The 20,508-nt window shown below is 41.6% G+C and overlaps 1 protein-coding gene across 1 annotated transcript in view; it reads right to left on the bottom strand.

The window, feature by feature from the left end:
- STIM2 (stromal interaction molecule 2) overlaps positions 1-15,741 on the bottom strand; it is a gene marked incomplete at its 5' end in the record, with an annotated part of 63,711 nt that extends 47,970 nt beyond the window's left edge. Inside the window, one exon of the mRNA XM_084266847.1 lies at positions 15,531-15,741. Coding sequence (XP_084122973.1) covers positions 15,531-15,741 — 211 coding nt within the window. The remainder of the gene's footprint in view (positions 1-15,530) is intronic.
- Positions 15,742-20,508: the final 4,767 nt, after the last annotated feature.

Below are 20,508 nucleotides of genomic sequence, written 5' to 3'. Positions count from 1 at the left end.
AAGAGTCCACATACAATGTCTTTTTTTCATGTTAAGTGTGTTATACTGAACATAAAAATCATTCCCTACATCAGGTTTGCATAACCCATCAATTCTGAATGCAACGATACAGGCATTCATTACCTGGACAGAAAACATAATATATTCAGACATCAATAAGGCCTTTACTAATCTAAGTGACTTTGCATCATATTTATTAATCAAGAATAAACTCCAGATTTCTCAAGAACTCCCCCCCCCCACCTGAACTGAATCACCTCATAAGCAACATAAAAGCAAAAGCTTCACAGAAAACTACTTCTGGTTGTTTTTTTTTTTCTTTTGAACACATTGCTTAGCAAGCTCCATTGGACATTCACCTGAAAAGATCAGTAACAGGTGTGACAAAGTGAAGATGGTATTGGTCAGGCATCCAAAGCCAGAGTTGTGCCCAAGCAAAAGACAACAGTAATTTTAAAAATTACATAAGAGACTGAAGTCATTCTATACTAAACAAATCACTACTTGTAAATATATTACTTAGTTATTAAAAGATTTGCATATAGTTACCCTACAGATTTCTAGAAGCCTCAGTTACATGAAACACATTTATCTGTGCTTAGAAATACCCTTCAGAACTTGAGCATAAATGGTGATCTATTGCAACTTGCATTAGCCAGGTCTAACAGGTTAAGAGTTGCCTGCAGATTCTAATGTTAGCCCAAAGAAGAAACAGAAACTCAGGAGAATCCCATTAGATTATTCTGAAAGATCTTCAAATACAGGACAACTGTAGCCTCCTAACAAGCTGCAGATGATGTATCACAAAGTAGTCTTGAAGGTTTTGGGTATTCTCTGTCTCTGGTATCTTTCAAAGACAAGTCTATGCCATCAGGAAAAAAAAGATGCTGCCCACAGCTCTCATCCTTCCTACTGCAAAACACGAATGAATAGTAATGAACCACTAAGAGCAATTCCAACGCTATGGTATCTTGCAAAGACAGAGTAGGCAGACCAGTATTCTGCTTGTGACTAAACCAATCACAGTTGCATGATACTGAACAATTGTGGGCGAGAATATCACAATTTCTAATTTAGCACAACATTCTGCTATGAAGTACAAAGTGTTACTTGAAGTTCCCAGATGCAATTAATGCAGAGGTGGAATTGTTCTTTCCTTTTTCCATAGCTGTGCTTCAGTCTTATCTACAGATCTAAAATATTTCTGTTAAAGAGTTTCAGAACCACATTAACTGATGGCAGTCTACTCTCTACTTTTGGTACTCCTTACGAACACAAGCAGATAGGTCTAAAACTAGCTCAGCACCTTATATACAGACATCAAAAAAAAATCTAGCAAAGCATGGAAATGCTTTCTGGAACCCACATAGCACCCACAGGGCCTTTTCAGTTATGTGATGTTGCACCCAGCACTCTACGAGACCCACACAATTCCTGCACCAGTTTAGCGTATTAGGAATGGAAGCATTTAGCTTTTCAGTATTCCTTTTTTATTCTTAAACTGGAACAAAAAGTAAGTGGTGATTCAAGTTACGTGAGAAGGCCTGTTAAGGAGTCTGGGGTACACAATCAGACATACCAAACATGCACAGGATTTGCTGGGGTGATGGAAGCAAGGCAAGACAAATGCAACAACATGACTGAACAAGACAGACAGTTAAAAGAATCTTAAAAATACATTATGAAACATGACATCCTAAAAAACTGTTTTCCTTACACTGAACCCAACCATTCAGATTAAGCCTGTGAAATGGTTCAAAAGAGGAAGTGAATTCAAGTACCATCATCTCTAGTAAAGAAGTTGTCTATGAAGACGACTCAAACCTTCTGAAAGTAATAAATTATGGCTAACAAGGCTATCAAAGATGGGGAGAAGGAGTTAACACCACCTCCCCTTCCCTGAGTAACATATTAATTATAGCTTCCTAGGTAGTATTACTGATTGGCTGAAACCTAATCCTGCAACATTTTAAAGCTAAATGACATTGAAAACAAAACTTAAGTGCACTTAAGAAGTACTGTGAACATAAATACCAAATTAATATCCAACTTGAGCAGTAATTACTCATTCTGCAGCATTCAAAAAAAAACTTAAGACACCCTAAAGAAACATGTCAAAAATACCTGACTCAGAAAGTGTTTAAGTTTATATCTAAACATAAACAGGTTAGAGGCTCTTTAAACAGGATGAGGCACTGCTCTTAATACACTTCTCATATAAAGGCAGGAGAGCAGTATTTTTTCCCCTGTATCTGAAGTGGCCTCTTTACACTCAAGAGAAATCTAACTGACACAGCAAATGGAATTAGTGGTGCAATCCACGTGCAGAACGGGGCTTTCTACCTCATGGCAAAACAAGTTTACTCTGTTACAGAAAGAGCCCAGATTCCTAGCTCAGATGCCGACACCTCAAGAGACGTGAAATGAATCCCATCTTTAAGGCTTCTGATCAAGTAACACCACGGGTAAGCACTTTAACACCTCTAGGCTCCACAAACTCAACAGTGTAAAACAACAAATGACAATAACGAATAGATGAAGCAGGAAACTCTCCATAGCAACTGCCACCCAACTATGCTTTTCCCACCATATCTTGAAGTTTGGATGGTCTGAAACACCAGCTCCCGAATAATGCCGCATTCTCAAAGTCACGTGTAACAACAAGAGCTTTGGCACCAACACCAGGCAGAGAAGCAAAGGAGAAGGAAGCAGCCTCACTGCTGGAAATACCCAGTGTGGGCACCCACAGTGGCTGCTGGGGCTGGCTGCTTGCCTCTGCTCCAGGCACTGTATCCCACCAGTAACCATCCCACATCCTTCAGCCCCTTCTGGAAGCAGCATTGAGGCCAACAGCAAAGCTTTCTGCCTGCTCTGCCAAACGCAAATCATTATTTCCTTATTTCCTCTGGAAGGAATGACAACTGCACAAGAGGTAGAGAATGCCTGAAACTCTTCCTTTGGATTGTGCCACCTAAACAAAACCAAAATATCATTTCTGATAGCAGAAGCATTTAACCCGTATTCAGATATCTAGGTATAACCAATTATCTTTAAAATCCTTTAGATTAGGAAAGAAATAATTGAGGTTGCTTTCATTAATCTAAATTCTGTACCGATTTCAATTAGCAAACAAAATGACTAGCCTGCAATCAGTAAAACCAAGGGGAACTGTTTAACCAGATAAATAGGAACTTGCAGTTTGAACTAATCTGTTTTTAACAGAACTTTGAGGTAGGCCAAAGAGGAAGCAATTTTAAAAATATTTATAGGTGAGAAATCTGAGACCATCAGGTGAGGCTATTGCATAAAACAAGTGAACACATCAGAGCCAAAGGCTCATTACTCATGCAAGTAAAACAGGCTGCTTATAACTCTCGGACAAGATGCACAGCAAAAGTACAGTATTTACCTTACCCTAGCACTTACAAGCACAACACTTCAAGTTCCTCTACTTGCCACCAGTAGAAACATCATAATTCACCCTCTGCCATATCTTTTACTTACTTCACATACCAACGTTAAGAAAACGTCCAGGAAGTATGCTCTCCATGACTAGCTACCCAACAACCCTGGGGTTAAATAAAACACTTAGGAGAAATTACTTCTATGTTTCAGTTCAACACAGCACTGAATGCTCTGTATTCGAGTTCTGACCTTGAACTCACTACCTAACCAAACAAAAGGTGTTCCTTGAAATAGCCAAGCAGTTGCACTAATGGCAGCCTTCGTGGTGATCTCAGGACATATGCCACTGTTTTCCACAGCAGTTTACAGCTGCTGTTTCCAGTTCTCATCTGTGTGTTGAACATGCCAGAGAACTTCACATTTAAGTCTGTCTCCTCCAAAATTCTGAATGCAGGATTTGCCAAGGAAAACACAATTATGTCTTGATAGTGAAATACATGCTCCTTCCTGCTTCTAACAAGATTCTTACTACATTCTCAAGAGTGTAGATTTAAGCTTGTCCTTTATGATCACTGAAAAGACAGCACAGACCGGCAAAAGCAAGCTGAATTTTCAGTCCTTCAAACACCAGTTTTCATGTGTAAAGTGTCCTTGTTACTAGCAGAGTGTTACACTTTCACTTCTGTTGTGTTCACCAAAGGCAGACTGAACTTTGAAAAGACAAACTGAAATTGACACGTTCATAAAATATTTCTGCAGTCAGTTTTCAGAGCAGAACCCATTTTAAGAACAGAAATTTTCTATTAAGTATTCACAATGATACAAGAAGCAGTGAAAGTCTTTATTCCAAAAAGCCTTAAAATCTTTTCGGAGAAAATAAAATTAAATGTTAAAAAAAAAGACAAGAGGCCACAAAGTCTGAAAAGTTAAGTTATTTTCCCTCAACATCCTGCAAATAAATGTGGCCTGGTAGGAGCTACAGAGTGAAAGCCCATTCTCTAAAGCAAACTGGGTCGACTGATTTTCAGCAACGGCTTGACTGACATTCAAAACCGTCATACTACTATCTAAAACACTACAGCTGCCCAAATTCTCCACTTACAACCAGTTAGATTTGAAGACTAGAAACTGGTTCTTTCATCAGAGAACAAGGCACTACATCTTAACTTTAAGCAGGTTTATAATATAGCATTCTTAAAATTCAATAACTTCAGTTGGTATGCTTAGTCCTCTGACTAACATCTTATCAAACCAAAAAATCAGTATCAGAACGATGAACAGCAAGAATTAAAGTGCTACTTATTAAAATATTGCTAAAACTTAAAAAAATAGTCAAATGACTAATCAACTACTACTTTCATATTTAAAGAATAAAAGCATTAATTTGGGTAACCAGACAATGGCTGTGTTGTTCTTTGGCTTCTGTAAGAATGTTAATCTGCTGCTGACTACATTTTGGGCATAGAAAACTGAAAGTGGCAAAAAAAAATAAAAACAAAAAAGTCATTGTAATTTCACTAACTTCTTGCAGGAAAGAAATTTAATCCTCAGGATACCATTTAGGAGACTGTAACCCAATATAGGTAACAGAAGAAACATAGTTCAATAAAACCAATTTACAAAGTGAGTCATTGCCAGTAAAAATTTTGCCAGTCTTCAAGTTGAAAAATCCCACTTGGCAACATGTCCCAAAAAATTGCCATATAAATGATAATGCAGCTTACTACATTATGACATTCTCCTTTTAGCATTCACCCTTATTCCTTCTACATTAGCAGCCACTTAAACAACTGCACAAACCAAATCATGAAACACTAATGGAAAACAGCAAGTATTTCTTTACCTAAAACCACATCTTTTTGTTTGCAAAACAGCCCACTGCAATGAGTTTACTAGTTTAATTCTACCTGTTTACACAGGTGTTCTCTCCACCTTCCGGCAGGAAAATGGGGAGCAGGGGGATATATCTATTTTTAAACCTTCTTCTAATTTTGAATTAGTGCCCTCAGGTCTCATAGCACAAAAATAAATACCAGTCTTCCTGTAGTTGTCTCCATTATAATACTTATGATTTCAAAGAAGCCTACCACATCCTCACTATCACCTCCTAAGGTCTGATGTCCATCTGGCTGACACAGTGCTCTTCCACCCCTCCACTCCCCTCCCTGGCCTTCCTAGCTTCCAGCCCAAGGTTCACATGGCCTTCGCTTAGCAAATTTCAGCAAATTCTTCCAGCAGAAAATGAACCCAACAACTAAACTGAAATAGCTCAGCATGAGGAAGAAGACAAGCTGAAGGCAAAAGCCATGGTTGCAAACGTACACTGGCTTTAGCTTCCAAAGGACTATGGACAGGTTCTAAAACCAAGTCGTCCTAGCTTCTTTTCATACACAAAAACATTGACAAGCTTCAGTCAAACCTTTTTTGTTTTATATATCCCTTACAGTGACAATGATCAGTGCACTATTTCCCTTTCTTCATAATTTGTAATCTTTATTCCTACCTAAGAACTTTTTTTTTCCCCAGAGAATAATCCAATATTGCTCCCAAAATCTCAAATATAACAGCTAATTAGGACTCCAAGTACACATTTATCAATACAAAAGTACTGAATAACATAAAGATCCTTCCTTCCTTTCTCTCACAGGCCCACTTTTTTGCACTTCAACACTACCAGCTCATCACCCTGTCAGACAGTATCATGAAGTACCACCAGAAACCTCTGCAGGCACCAGCAGCTTACTTTGGGTCTCCCCTCACTACTCCATTACACATCTAACTTATAAGCCAAATGGTATAATGCTGCATTTGTAGCCACTGAGCACCATGAAGATGCATCCTTTTTCTTCCCAGGTTTTACCTTATCACTTTTTTGTAAGGAAATCAACGCTCACAGCTGAGGTTGTGTACAGAGCTCCCATTCTGTCGAAATAAGGAAGCCTTGCCACTCAACATCAAGAGAAATTAGACCCTTGACTACTGTTCATAGGATACTACAAACAGACAGACATGAGGGAACATAAAACAAGTATCTGAGTCCTTTTGTGAGGAAACAGAAACACATGAGAGATGTGTAGTTTCTTAGGAAGGATGTTTACTTAATAAAGGAAACAAACCAGTTTTACTTGGATTCCTCTGTAACAAAGTTTAAACGCAGTCAACTGGATGCATTTAGAGCTCAGACAGGTGGGGTTATTTTCAAAAGTATACAGCTGAATCAGAATGGGACATGTCTTCATTATCCTGCATTAATAAAAACCAAACTTCATCAGTTCTGCTTTGTGGAAGTAAATAGATATGTTAGGCAAGTGATTTCAGTTTAAAGACATGAACTCTCTTCTCTCTTACAAAAAAACCCTGGCAAAACCAAAATTAACTCCTGAAGCAAAAGTTTCATTCAAGAAAAACATGATTTTTTTCTATAAACTAAGTTACTATTATCTACAACAACTATTCTTTTTAAGAAGCCCTACTAAAATCTTGGGTCTACTGCAAAACTGAGTCTCTCTCTACAAATTATACGTATTAAGTCTTTTCTTATGATTTTTTTTGACTCAGTTGATAACATCTGGGTAAAGCATTGTTTTTCATGAGTAGCTTAACCTCCCTTTATCCACCTTTCTCGATCACTATTTGGCACCTATGGGCTTCTACTAGAATGGCTAATACTGTCTGCCTTCAAAAGTGTTACATTCCCAGCTGCCCCTGTGAAGCTGTGCCCTGAACTGAAGCAAAGACCTCATCCTGTTGGGGGGGTGGGGGGGTGGTGGCAAGATGCTGCCTTCCAGCTCAATCAATTCCTCCAGCAATGATAATGTTAAGGGAGCAGCTGGAACACATGGAATAGCCATGAGGGAGAAAAAGCAACAAACATGAAGGAGAAAAGAAAAGCCTTTCTGCAGCAACAGCCTACACACAAGGTCAGTTTAAATCAATAACAAAGCAACATCCTTCAAAGACTGCAGAGCTACAGGCTTTGTATCACTGCCTGTAACGCAACCAGAATAAGAGCAATCATTAGGAGTGCAGTTTCGTAAGACCAAAACCAAAACATTAAATTTAAAACGCAGCCTTAGAAAGAAATCACAGAGAATACGTAATACAGGTTCATCACATCGAAGTCAGTGGGATCTATTTCATTGTCTCTTATCTGTACTTGAGACTGACATATTGCTGCGCTGTTTCCAAAGGAACTACAATAGCCTCTATGGCTCTGATAGCTGTGTTTCAGTAGAGACATTTGGGGAACCTGATCCAGGTAGGAGAGAAGACATTGAGGCAGCCATGTGCCAAAAAAGTACAGGCAAAGTTAAATCTTTCAAGGAAAAATTTCTGGGGAAAACAGACCTGTCTGGATGCATTTCATCTGCAACAAAAAATCCCAAATAGGAAAGGATATAAATGCATCTTTCTTTCCTGCCACATCATTATATAAGTACTGGAGCTACAGTATGATATAGTCTCATTTTCACCTTTAGCAAACAGTAAACAATTCTTAGCACTACAAAAGTAGTTTCATTTTCAGGTCAAAGTATTTTTTGAGTCTTTAAGCAGTGAAAACAACTTAGGCCAAGAGTGGGTTTTTTTTTCATATAGGCATACAACGTTGCAGCAAGGATTTCTCCTGCAAACGTCTACACATAACAATCTGTTGTTAAAGCTACAGTAGAAGGAAGTCTCCTACTCAGAATAATTAACTGTTGTATTTGTTTCAAAACCATCACAGACCCCGGGGTTTGAGTGGTTTTGTTTATTTGTTAACACAATAATACTTGCTTGTTATTCTTCAACTAAAAATACTGGGTAGCATTTCAAATTGAGGAAGCACTAATCAACCTTGTCATTTTCAGACTGTAAGTAGAGAGAAACAACATTCTTTTCATTTGCTTTAGATCTAGGCATACAGACAGAAAATTTACCTGCTTACTTCACCTAGTGAGGGTAGGAGGGAAGAATGCAATTTAAGTAAAAATCCAGTTATTGGAATAAAAAAGGTTTAGCAGATTGGCAATAGTTATGTTCGTAATTTCCTAGCACAGCTCACTAAACAGGCTTCTATGTGTAAACAGAGACTGTAGTGTAAATCTCAAAAAGAAAAAAAAAAATCACTTATTGAGCCGCTCCCTCATTCAGCAAATGCTGCATACAGTGGGGGGGAAACCCCAAAACACACCACATTCAGGACTTACTGAAGACCAACCTCAATAGAAGCCTAGAGGAGTCGTTTACTATTAAGAATAAACTAACATTTGTGTGGAAGTTTTCTTTCTAAATAATTAACTTGCTGAAACATTGAATTATATAATTACATGGAACTAAGCCCTTCCTTTACTCTAAATCTCAAAGTGAGCAAGAGCATACAAACCGCACCTTCATGTATGGAAAGCTTCCCCATTTTAGGGGGAAACTACAGAGCTTAGAAATCAAAAATGTCTTCACCAAACTCTTATTCAAGAAAAACCTGTTTAAATTAAAATACAACAAGGTTTCTTTGCTTTCAAACACAGTTTTGAAGATGTTCAGATAAACCTCTCTTTTGTTCACTTCAGTTTTAGAAGATGAGCACTCAGGATGATTTCTTACAAAGTAACAATAACCACAGTAACAAAGTAAACAAAAAAAATTAAATAAATTGGGCATTAAAATTTTTACTGGGGAAGAGTAGCAGAGGGCTGGGCTGCTGACAGCTTTTTAACGCCTCTTGATGCAGAAGAAAAGGTAGGAAACAGAAAGTATGGCCTGGAGGAAAAGGATCAAAGCCATCTTCACATTCCTACAAATTCTGAACTACTGCAAAAACTAAAGCTTCACACGGTCCGAGCAGCCTCGACAACCGTTCCGGTTAACACAAGTTTCTGTGGTGCTGCTTGTGGTTTGTGAGACAAGCTGCAGTAGTCAGTGATGAACTGCTTCTTGGATGCAGATGTGGGAGGGATCGCCAGAGGAGCGAGATTCACCTGCAGCAGCGCAACACTGTCTGCATAGAGAAGGGATTTTACTCCTGATCTACTTAAAAAGCATTGCTAGAGACCACAGGAATGAGATTTGAAAGGACAGTGGTTCTTACCTGTTAATTCAGATTCTGTTGACTCATTTGAGTCAACAGCTCTGTTGAAATGAACGCTGTTAACTAAATTCTTAACGGTTCTCACAAGCACATTATCTTCAGTTTCCAAGAGGTTTTAGTTAAAATTCTGGAGTAGTTTTCATTATACAGATTTAAGGGTTCCTCTAACAGGTCTCTCAAAAATGCCATGCTTTTGGGACTGAAATGAAAAGGAGCAAGGTCCAGGAGGAGGAAAAAAAAAATAAAGAAAAAACACAAACATGAAAGATACAGTAATGAACTCTCTTCAGTTAAGTTTGAAGCCCTCACAGAAATCAAGTGAACACATGCAAATGGCATAGCACACAATCACCACATTCTGTTTATACCAATTCTAAATTTTAACAACGCATTATCATTTTGTTCAGCCCTCCCCCTTTTCAATATGCAAAGATAGTTTCCATAGTAACAGGAGAGACCTAGTAGTATCTAAAGACAGAATAACACTAACTTATGTAATAACTTGACGCTCACCTGGGCTTGTAAAAGGTATATGTGCTTATTTTAGATGAACATACATAGTGGCTACTTATTCTTAACACATGCCTTATGTGGTCAAGATAAACATATAAGTTCCTGTATTTTAAAGCCATTTTCACGGATAGGATGTAACAGGCTAATGCCAATGAAGTCTTCATGCATATCAAGATTTATGAAGTAAATTAAAGTCAACTCTTACATAAAATAATACACTTTTGACAATGCATTAAAAATTACAGAAAACAACCCACCCTGTAGGAATTTTCCTAGCCTTCCCACAATATCACAGTTTTTTGCAATGCATCCCTCTCCTCCAGTGCTGACTGAGAACAAGATATTAAGCACAAAACAGCATACAAGTTACAGTACACAAGGTAAAAATCAATTTAAAGGCTATCAGCTTGCTTACTTCATGCAAACTTTTAAAAATGAAAACTACAGTTTCAGGTGTTTTCCATAGTGGTCGTACTTATCAAGATCAACTGCCTATCATTGGGTCCAGTGCTCTGACAAATACTTGGCGGCTCAACCTAGTTATGATAGATCAGAATCACTGTGGTTAGATAGAAGAGAATGAGTCATGCCCAGGTTGCGTAGGAGCAGCTAGCTAGAATCTGGTAGGAGGCCCCCAGAAGAGAAGTCTCTTCAGAAAGTTTATAAATGAAAGGGCAACACAAAAACCTGCTGACGTAGGGATGATACTGGTCAAAGAATTTCAGGGAGGCACTTGGGGGGGTCTAAACAGACTAATGTAAGAAAAAAAACCCCAAAAAACCATACCCCAAACAACCCACCAAATTAGCTCACAGGACAGGAGAAGGTGTGGAATGCACTGGCAGAAGAGTTGCAAGGAAAATACTGTAAGGCAAAAGTACTCCGATGTGAACAAAGAATGTTACAGGTGCTTGAGATCTTATCTCCAAGTGGGATTCCAATGCCTATCAGCTGCATAAAGGCCAAGATTTTTCCTGGCTGATTGTTTTTAACTATTTGTTTCAAAAACCTCTACAAACCCAGCCTACACAGCTGTTACAGCTATATCTTGTAGTTATGACAATTCACCAACTGCTGATTGAGCTATTAAAACCTGGAACCTCACTGCACAACACAAGGTTTTCACTGGATTTCTGCTATGCATTATCACTAAAAATAAAAAATACACTAAGGGTAAAAACCTAACACAACTGAGAACAAAGCAGAAACTAATTCAATTTCAGCAACAGATGACTGCGTTGAGATGCTGACAGCTTCAAGCTGATCTCCTTCAGTGGAGAAAGGACTCAAAATTTCTGTCCTCCCAACAGAAACTGGGAGACATCATGAAGAGCCTAACTAAGGACAAACTAATAGGAGTAATGGAATAATACTTAAAAAATGCCTGAAATACTCAGTTTTGAGAATTAAGTTAGAGAAATCTACCAGCTTTAAAAAGCAGCTTGCTAGGGCAGTAACAAAGTCTCACAGCCCACAACCTCCTAAGACCAGTGCATGTTGAAATAATCAAACAAAGATCATTTAGCCATGTGAATAAAATCAATGCACTCTTTGGAGGTATTACTCCACCATACATGAAGCATCACACAAACCCAGCAACTTCCAAGTGGATTATTCAAGCCCAGAAAGGTCAGTGCTGCAGTTTCACAGTCATCTCAGTGATGCCAATTCTACAGACAGCTAGGCCCATGACATCACAGGAAGCAGACCGCCCTTCCTCTGTACTGCTGACCCCATCTGCACAGTCAGATCTTCTCTCTCCTTTGCGCTGGTGCTAGTGCTTAAACCACGTCAGGAAAGAGTCTGATACGAAACCCATCAGTCGTACAGTTGCCTGCATTTCTTCTCACATTCATGCAAGCTAAAGCGACAGTGCTCATCACAACACTGAGGGCAAAGAGGATACATGAAGTAGAAAGGAAGCAGGAACTCCCTCCCTCTGTGTGGGCTGTAAGTACTGGGATGAGCGCATCTACCAGCTTTCTTGGGCTAACAATATTGCTTACATGGTCAACTGAGGTCAACTCTGAAGAAGTTACCCTTCCACATCCACCTACATTAGAATGGCTTAAAGCAATTGTGATGTTGTACCTAAAAATACATGTTTTCTACAAGCCCTCACTTCTCAAATGTCCAAGTAAAATTAATTGGAAAAGCTTAGAGCATTAAGATGATAGGTAAGTTCCAGGATGGAAACATAATTAAAAGAAAGAAAAATATATCTGCATAACATTCAGGAAAAGGTTACCTTATGTTTTCCATTGTTCCTATAGTAAATAAAATGTAGTGCCAAAAAATGGTCTAGCTCAATATTATAAGCCATTAATTGAGAATTTTATTAGCAAAATACAGGTCCAGGTTCTCAGTCTCATCTGAAAAGCGGATAAAAATTAATCCACCATCATGGACTAAATTTAGACCTTTAAATAAGAAAAGAATCCACAATTACCCAGAATTACAAAGTAACTTAATTAAGAGTCAATAAATAAACTGAATGCAAAAATCCAGCCTTATCTTCAGGCTCAGAACAGAAGGTTCCTTAAAACTTTCTTCCAAATTAAGCAGTGAACAAGCAGAGCCAGAATGAATAGAAAATAGCCTCATGGTGTTCCATCCAGTGGAAACACAGTTTTCTTCATTTTATTTCCATAACTGTGACTAAACACCTTCAGCACAGTTACATACACAGCTGTCATTTATAAATTACCATTAAAAAGGCACACATACACAGGAATGCAACAATAATGATAATCTATACAATTAAGTAAATCCCTGAATAACTGATGAAATACAGTAGAATCTTAGGCTCTTTCCTAGTCTTAAAATTCATCATACAACCCTTTTCTGTCAAACGTCGAGATTACCTTCACCAGCTTGTCTCTAACCCAGTTAAAACCTCCAATAACGAAACTTCTTAAAGGATCTACATAAATTGACTGCTATTGGTAAATAACTTCTAACCTATTTTTAGCCTAGTTCTCGCCCACCTAAAGGTACTTCCTCTCAACCTACATCTTAACCACAGAGAAAACGGAAAAAATTTACAAATGATGTATCGACAGGGTCCTGTGCACTGCTTATTATATACACACACAAACCCTCCCACAGACTTTTCCGCTCCACAAATAAAAAAATGCTGTAATTTTTTTTGCATCAGTCATAGGTTCTCACCCTCCCAAGCCACATTGCAACTTCCCTCTGTGCGTTCTGTATTAACAATTAAGACTAAACTCAAAAGTGCACCCAAAAAGAAGAAGAAAAAAAAAAAAAGCCTTCTGTAATTTAAACTGGATCGACATACCCCAGGATAACAACAGCTGCATCATGTTGCTTATTCAGATCAATTTGTGACTACAACTCCTGGATTACTTCCTATGACTGTGCTGCCCATACACCCAAGTGTGAGCATATGATAACTACTTCCCCATGCAGCATTTTTATCTTCTGGAGTGTACTCCTCAAGCCTATCAAAATGAGTAAATTAAAAGCTTATTCTGTTCTTCCCCAGGTGAGCGTTGGCAATCCCTAACTCAACGGCACATCTGCAAGTTTTACAGTTTTATCTTTTAAGGAAACAATGATGGATTACTAAAATCACCCCCTGAACAGGTCATCTCTTGTTCATCCCCAATCTTCAAGAGTTCTTTCATGTTTGCAAATAGTAACTTAAAACTATTTGGGAGTTTGTTACCAGGCAGGAAAACTTTGGTGATCAACTGAAACACCACATTCATCAAGTGGATGAACATGGAACTATGTTAAAAAACCTCTTAAAATTAAAAATTACATCTGTTTCAAAGATGGTTCTTAACCATATGTATTTTCCAAGCCAAACTGTCATGTAACACGCTGAGTCCACTTATAACATATTAGATGTGTCAAATAAATACTTCTTAAACCAGATTCACTGTTGGGGGCGGAGGGGGAGGAGGCATCACAACAGCTGACAAGCAACTCAGTACTTTTGCAGCCCATTAAAAAAAAAAATTATTTTCTTCATATAGACTGAGACATCAAAATCGATTAAGCATGAAATGCAGACAGCATCAGCACTATACATAGCAAGAGCTGTTTAATACCACCTACAGCCAGATTAATTACGGTCTTAAAAAGCAAAACCAAACCAAAACCCTGTTCCAATACAGCGTTTTCACAACACCCTTGGGAGGTATGACTGCTGCCTCACAGACTGCGGATGTTCAACTTCCTCAGATTATATGGCAAGCCAACAGACTGGACAATTCAGGTTTCAGAAATGCCATGGCCTCAAACAAGATCACGTAGCCTTGCGTCTCCATCTCAAGAGTTATTTCAGGGATATTACTGAGGTTTAATTAATTGTAACTAAAATTCACGGTTTTAAAGGGTCACACTGAGAAGAAGCTCAAGTATTTCGTCCACTGAAGTTGAATAGTTTTAGCTCAGGATGTCAGTACTATTCCAGACGAGTTTTTCCTCTGATAAGAAACCCATACTTTGATTAATTTTCCTTCTTTCCTCCACTTTCTGCACCCTCCCTCCGATTAGAGAGCCTTTGGAAAAGCGCATTATGAAACATGACGAACTTCTGAGTGGTTTTGAGTATTTCCTAACACGCAAATCCCATTTCCTTAGGTGAACAGTCTAAAGACCATAAAGTTTCTTAGTGTTAACGAGAAGACAGGCTTGGAATGCGTGTAAGCAATTCAGAGCCGTCAAAGCCTGCTGAAATTAAGATTATTTTAAACATTTCGGTGTAAGTGCAGTTCTTAATTGCAGGCATCGCTATTTGCCCTCAGTACAGTAGCCTTAATCTTTCCAATTAAAAAAGAAACAAGAAAAAAGCTCAAAACCAACGTAATTAAATGAAGGAAGAAAGCTTTCCACACTTTTCTGACGCGCTAAACCCCTCCGAGGACACGGGATGGGCATCTTTTTGTCTTCACAGCACCGGGCTCCCGGGCAGCGCCGCTACCAGCAGGACCTGCAAGAAGTTCGCTGGGGCGGGACACCTCACCTCATCCCCTCCCCCGGGGTCGCTGCAGCTCCCCATCCCCGCCGGGAGGCCGCCCAGCATCTGTCTCGCCTGGAAGCCGCGCTGCGGGTGCGGGGAGCCGGGGCGGCTCACGGCCAGGGCCGCGCCACGGCGGGCGGCTGGCGGCGCCCGACACCCACCCGCCCGCACGGGCGGCACCGCGGGAGCCGACGCGGAAGCGGCAGCTCCGGATCCAAACAATATCGCTATTCAACAGGAGCCTGCAAATATCCTGCGGCGGGCTCCTTACCGGGGAGGGGCGGCGGGACCGAGAGCCGGCCAGCCCCCGTCGGGGCAGTACCGCAGTGCCGCCGCCGCAGCCGGACACCCTGCAGACCGGCCCGGCGCCCTCTGCAGAGCCGCATCGCGGCTGGCCCCGCGGCGGAGGGAGGCGGCGCGGAGGCGCTCCCGAAGCACCGCGGACCCCGCCGGGTGGGGCAGGGCCCCGACAGAAGGGTGTCCGTTCGCCCCCTCCCCACAAAGGCGGGATGCTTCCCCCCCCCCCGCCGGCAGCACGCCCGGAGCCGTTACCTGTCACAACCGCCGCCGTCTCCGCCGCAGAGGCGGCAGCGCCTCCCCGTCCTCCCCGCCGGCCACCGCCAACGTCCGCAGCCTCCAGGTCGCACCCCCCGCCGGCGGCGGCGGGCAGGAGCAGCCCCAGCAGGAGCAGGCAGGTCGGCACCGGGCTCGCCGTCGTAGCCGAAGCCGCCGCCCGCCCGCCGGGCGCTCGGAGCCTGCTCATCGGTACCGCCGCTGCAGCGAGCGAAGTGAGAGAAAAGAAGGAAGGAAGAGGCTGGAGCTCCGCCGTCGCGATGCTGCCCGCTCCGGCAGCACGAACCCGCCTCAACGCCAGCCCCACGCTGCCTCCCGCCGCTTCCGGCGGCAAACGCCGCCACCGAGCCGCCACAGCGACACGTCACCGCGCGGTGACGTCACCGGGGAGGGGGCGAGAGGCGGGCCGGCAGCGGTGCGCGGGGTTGGGCGGGGGGAGAGCACGTCCCGCGGCTGGGTGCACCGCACCGCACCGCGCCGCGCTCGGCACCGGCCGCCGCGGGTCGAGCGCGGAGAGAAGCGAGTCGCCGCGGCTTCTCCGTCGGACGGCTGCGAGCTTCTAGGCCGCTCCCGCAGCGGTACCTCCTCCCCGGTGTGCCGGCTCCCGGCCAGCCCTGCCCAGAAATCGCGCCGAGGGTTAGTGACTGCCGGGCGGCGGGGCTGTGCCAGCGGCCCCGGGGGCGGCGGGGCCCGAGCTCCTGTGGCTGGACGCCCCCGGACGAAGGCCGGTGACTTGGGGTCAGGGAAGGCAACCCGGCTTACAACTGTGGCCTATGAGCTACAGGGGTAGAAAAGCGGCCCTTGGAGTTTGTTGTACTTGTCCTTACCGCACCAACCCCTCAGGAAACGCGGTCACCTGAGGAGCGCTTTCTAAAGGGAAGGATGTATGGGACAAGTTTCACTTCGGCGTGTGCGGCCCTTCCAAACCCAAGAAAAAATGGTGGCTTAAATCTCATCGCATACAACTGAAGTGGGAAGAACTAAGCCCTCACAAAGATACACCCTGACTTAATTGTTTAGAACCTTGGCTAAACAATCCAAAAAGCCAAACCCCTTCATAAGTGTTTCCATCAAGCCGCTGGCTGGGTGGTAATCTGTGTCGTGCTTCGTCCCCTCCACATCTGTGGGAATTGCACCCAGTCCCTTTTGAGTCATTTCACCAGAACAACACAGCTCTAGAGACTAAATCAAATTCAGTATCTCAGATACACCACACAAGAGAAAATAATGCAGCATGGATGGGAACAGCTAAGCGTTGTGTTCACCTAAGTATTTACAGGAGTGTTTTGGAAAGGTCTGTACCTGCTTTGTAAAACCTACAGGAGATGGAAACATAAAATGGAGTGATGCAAGCTGCTTCCAAGGGTCTGCAGCACCCAGAAAGCAAACTCTGAAATCATTACACCACTGTTGCACACAGCAGGAAATACTTTTTCCAGTAACATAGTTACTCCCGTCCCAGCTGCAGTGTATTTTTACTGGTGAAAAAAAGCCAACTTTAAAGTAGTCCTATGGCACACAAAGATTCGGAAAATGTGTCCAAAACTAACGAATTCTGTTTGAATTGTGAAGTGTGTGTGCGTAGCCTTATCATTTCTTTTGGCTGAATACAACACCTTTTAAAGACCAACAGTATCTGATCAGATCTTGTGCAAAGAGAACAATGAAATGCCTGCATCTTACGAAAGGTTGTTAAGTGCTGTTTAACTTCAGGGAGGGGAGCTGGAGTGGAGTGAATTCCTCAGGTGGAAACAAAAAAAAAAAAACCAAACCCAAAAGCCAACAACCCCCTTCCCACCCCCAAAACCCAACTGATAAATTGATTATTTAGTTAAAGTGCAAAAAGAGAGGTATTCACAAAGGAGACAAGTTTCCTGGACGAGTGCAAACTGTTTTGCCTGAGAGCCACTGGAGTCAAAGGACAGGGACTATGAGAGTCCTGTAGTGAAACGCAATACGTCAGAATAGCGGTGGAAACACCTCCTGATGCGCTGCCACTTCCCATCACGCAGACTCTGAGCATAAGCTCAGAACCAAGGAAGGTGCCAACCCTGGGTGCCGTATGCTAATACACAGAAACCTAAATGGCTTGTGGTTTCAGTATGAGGCACCAAATACAGCTGAGTGCCCTGCAAGGCTTGCAGAGTCACAGAATAATTTATGACCTCTAGAGGTCATCTAGTCTAACCTCCGATTCAACCTCGAGGAACACTACTCATAACCACATGCCAGTTTCGTTTTGGACTGTGGACAACTGCTTTTTTAGTAGAGTGAATCAGATCCTTTTCCATCTCTCCTCCTAAAAAGATGCCGTGGATACCATGGCAAAAACCTTGCAAAAATCAGTGTGTGCTGCTCTGGTCACCTCATCCATAAAGCCAGCCATCTCATCATAGAAGACAATCATTTTGGTAGAACTGTGCTGAGTTCTGGGGTTTGGTTTTTTTTTTCATTTTCTTATCCTTCATCATCCCAAAACAGCTTTCAGTAAAGATTTGCTTTATGGTATTATCTAAGAGACACATTGAGTAAGGGTGGCTGTCCTGTAGTTTCCTGTACCCTGCTTTGATGATAGATGTGACATTTGCTTTTTTCTAGTATCTGGAAATTCCACTCGATTGCCACAGCCTTTTAAAGGTGATAGGAATCAGCACAATGACATTAACCAGCTTCCTTAGCACCTTCACAAGCACCTCCTGTCCAGCCCTAAGGACCTGCTAAGATCCAGTTTTGCTACAGTGGCCCTAATTCAACGTCAGTTACATAGGGACGGAGCACACAGCAACAAAAGGGCCTGTGCTAATAATGCCACACAAATTAGCGGGTCATCAAGCCTGTGGCACATCCCTGTGCAGTTCCACAAGACACCCCTATCTAAAGAAAAAGAGTGATGAAGAAATCCTGATGGCTCACAGAGGTGGGACAGGATGGAGACACTGATACTATCACCTGGTCAGGGATAAGATTAGGCATATCTAAAACCTGTGTTTTCCAGCCTAAGACCCACCCCAGAGACACAGGAGGACTTCACAGCTGGCGTCATTTTGGTCTTTCATTTCAATCTCTGTTTTACATAAACCCTCCTTGCCCTCAGAAGGTCTGGCACTGTGCAGGCTCCTTGGTGATTGAGTGTTGCAGCAGTATTTCCATAAGTGCACGTTTATCTTTTTGCAGAGAGCAAACTGATCTCAAGGCCTCTAGTTCAGCCATTTATGACACTTTGCCATGAGTCCTGCTCAGCATTAGTGGACTCATAAGAGTCTTGGCCAAATTTTTTGGGTGCACTTTGCTGCATGGATAACCCAAGATGCTTTTTTGAGTTATATCCTCTATCCTTCCATTGAGCAGAAAGCTATTTTTTATAGTTTTGTTTAACTGCTTTGAGTTGCCATTTCTGTCAGCAGTTTTAGCATCTACCCAGCCTTGTTGTGCACATCAATTTATCTAAACAGAAAAAGAGAGAGGAAATCATCTTCAGAGTTGCTGCATGCCCACAGTTCTTTCCAACACATAAATTCAGCCTGTCCTAAAAAACCCTGGAAGCAGGTTTGCACAGTACAATAAAGTCAAAAATAAAAATTTCACTGCTGTTTGGTGCTATTTACAGTCCCTCCAAACTACACGGCCGATGTGAGAACTCAAGAGGAACAATGTTAACTAGGTAAAGAAAGGCTGACAATAAGAGAGGAGAAGGTGGGCTAAGCAGAAACAAAGCACGACCTGAAAAAAGTGCTGAGAGGTGACGTTATGGAAAAGAGGAGTTAGAAATAATCAGGAAAAGCTCAGGTAGAAATTAATAGAATCAGATTTATTTATTAAAATACAACACAAATACAAACTAACAGTAAGTTATTTTAAATTGAAATAAGCAATAACCATCAGCTTATTGCTAAATCGCCCAAAAAGCATTTTATTCCACAAATGCTGTGAAAAGAAACAGTTGAACAGGCTTGTGAGTAAAATTCAAAAGCCTTCTCTTGAATAGGGAAGTTCCTTAGATCTGTGCCAAAATAATTTTTAAAAAAAATTGCTAATTGCAACCTTCTAGTTCTCTGATTTCACGTGCTGATAAAACCTAGATGAAGGCAAAGTTTTATAAGCTTTACATTTGCCAAGATAAGAAGATCAGTTTAGGAACCCCTTCTCAGTTGTTTCTGAGTTACTGAAGTTTATGTTTTGAGGAGTTAAAGTAATTGGCTCAAGAGGAATCTATACTAAGTATTTTAAGTGGTCCTGTATTCCCAGCCCTTAATGAACTAAGAAACCATGGGCCATAGATGTCATCTCAGTCCAATAATGAAATTGGAACTGAAAGAATGGAAGTGAATTATTTTCCTTACCCTATGACAGTACTAGCCCTTAACATCATCTTATCAATGACCAAGAGTCCAGGTATCTCTCAAATGAGCAAATTGCCTGGTAATAGGCTAAAAAGCTGGGAAAATTACACAATGTCTTTCAATCAGTGAGGAGGAGCAGTCATTAACTGCAAACTGCAGCTGTAGATCTGCAAAGAACTTTTTGATTACGTCTCCTGAATTCTTGTCACTAGTATTAAAGAAGATTTTTTTTTCCATAACACTTAAGGAGTAAAATGCAAATAGAATACAAGTCTTGAAAAATACTCAAAGTTCAGTAAATGTTCAGTGCAGCTGAATCTGCGTGGAAGCCTGGCTTACGCTTTTTTGATTTGTTGAGATCTTTGTGGGAACAAAGGTGCCATTCCAGCTAGAAGGTGTTGGCTAGGCAGACTGTGGTTGGATCTTATTTATTTCAGAAATCAACAGAGATTCAATCTGTTTACACAAGATCTGTCAGCACATCCAGAGATACCAAATCTGAAGGAAAACAATGGCAAAGTGAGTGAATAAAATATTTCAGGCAGCACTGTAATTCTGGAATCTGTAGGAGGAGCCAAACAGCTTGCCAGGACACAATCTTACTGGTCACAGAAGAG

Source organism: Gallinula chloropus, assembly GCF_964237585.1.
Source record: "Gallinula chloropus genome assembly, chromosome: 7".
Taxonomy (NCBI): domain Eukaryota; kingdom Metazoa; phylum Chordata; class Aves; order Gruiformes; family Rallidae; genus Gallinula; species Gallinula chloropus.
This window is presented reverse-complemented; position numbering and strand designations above follow the sequence as displayed.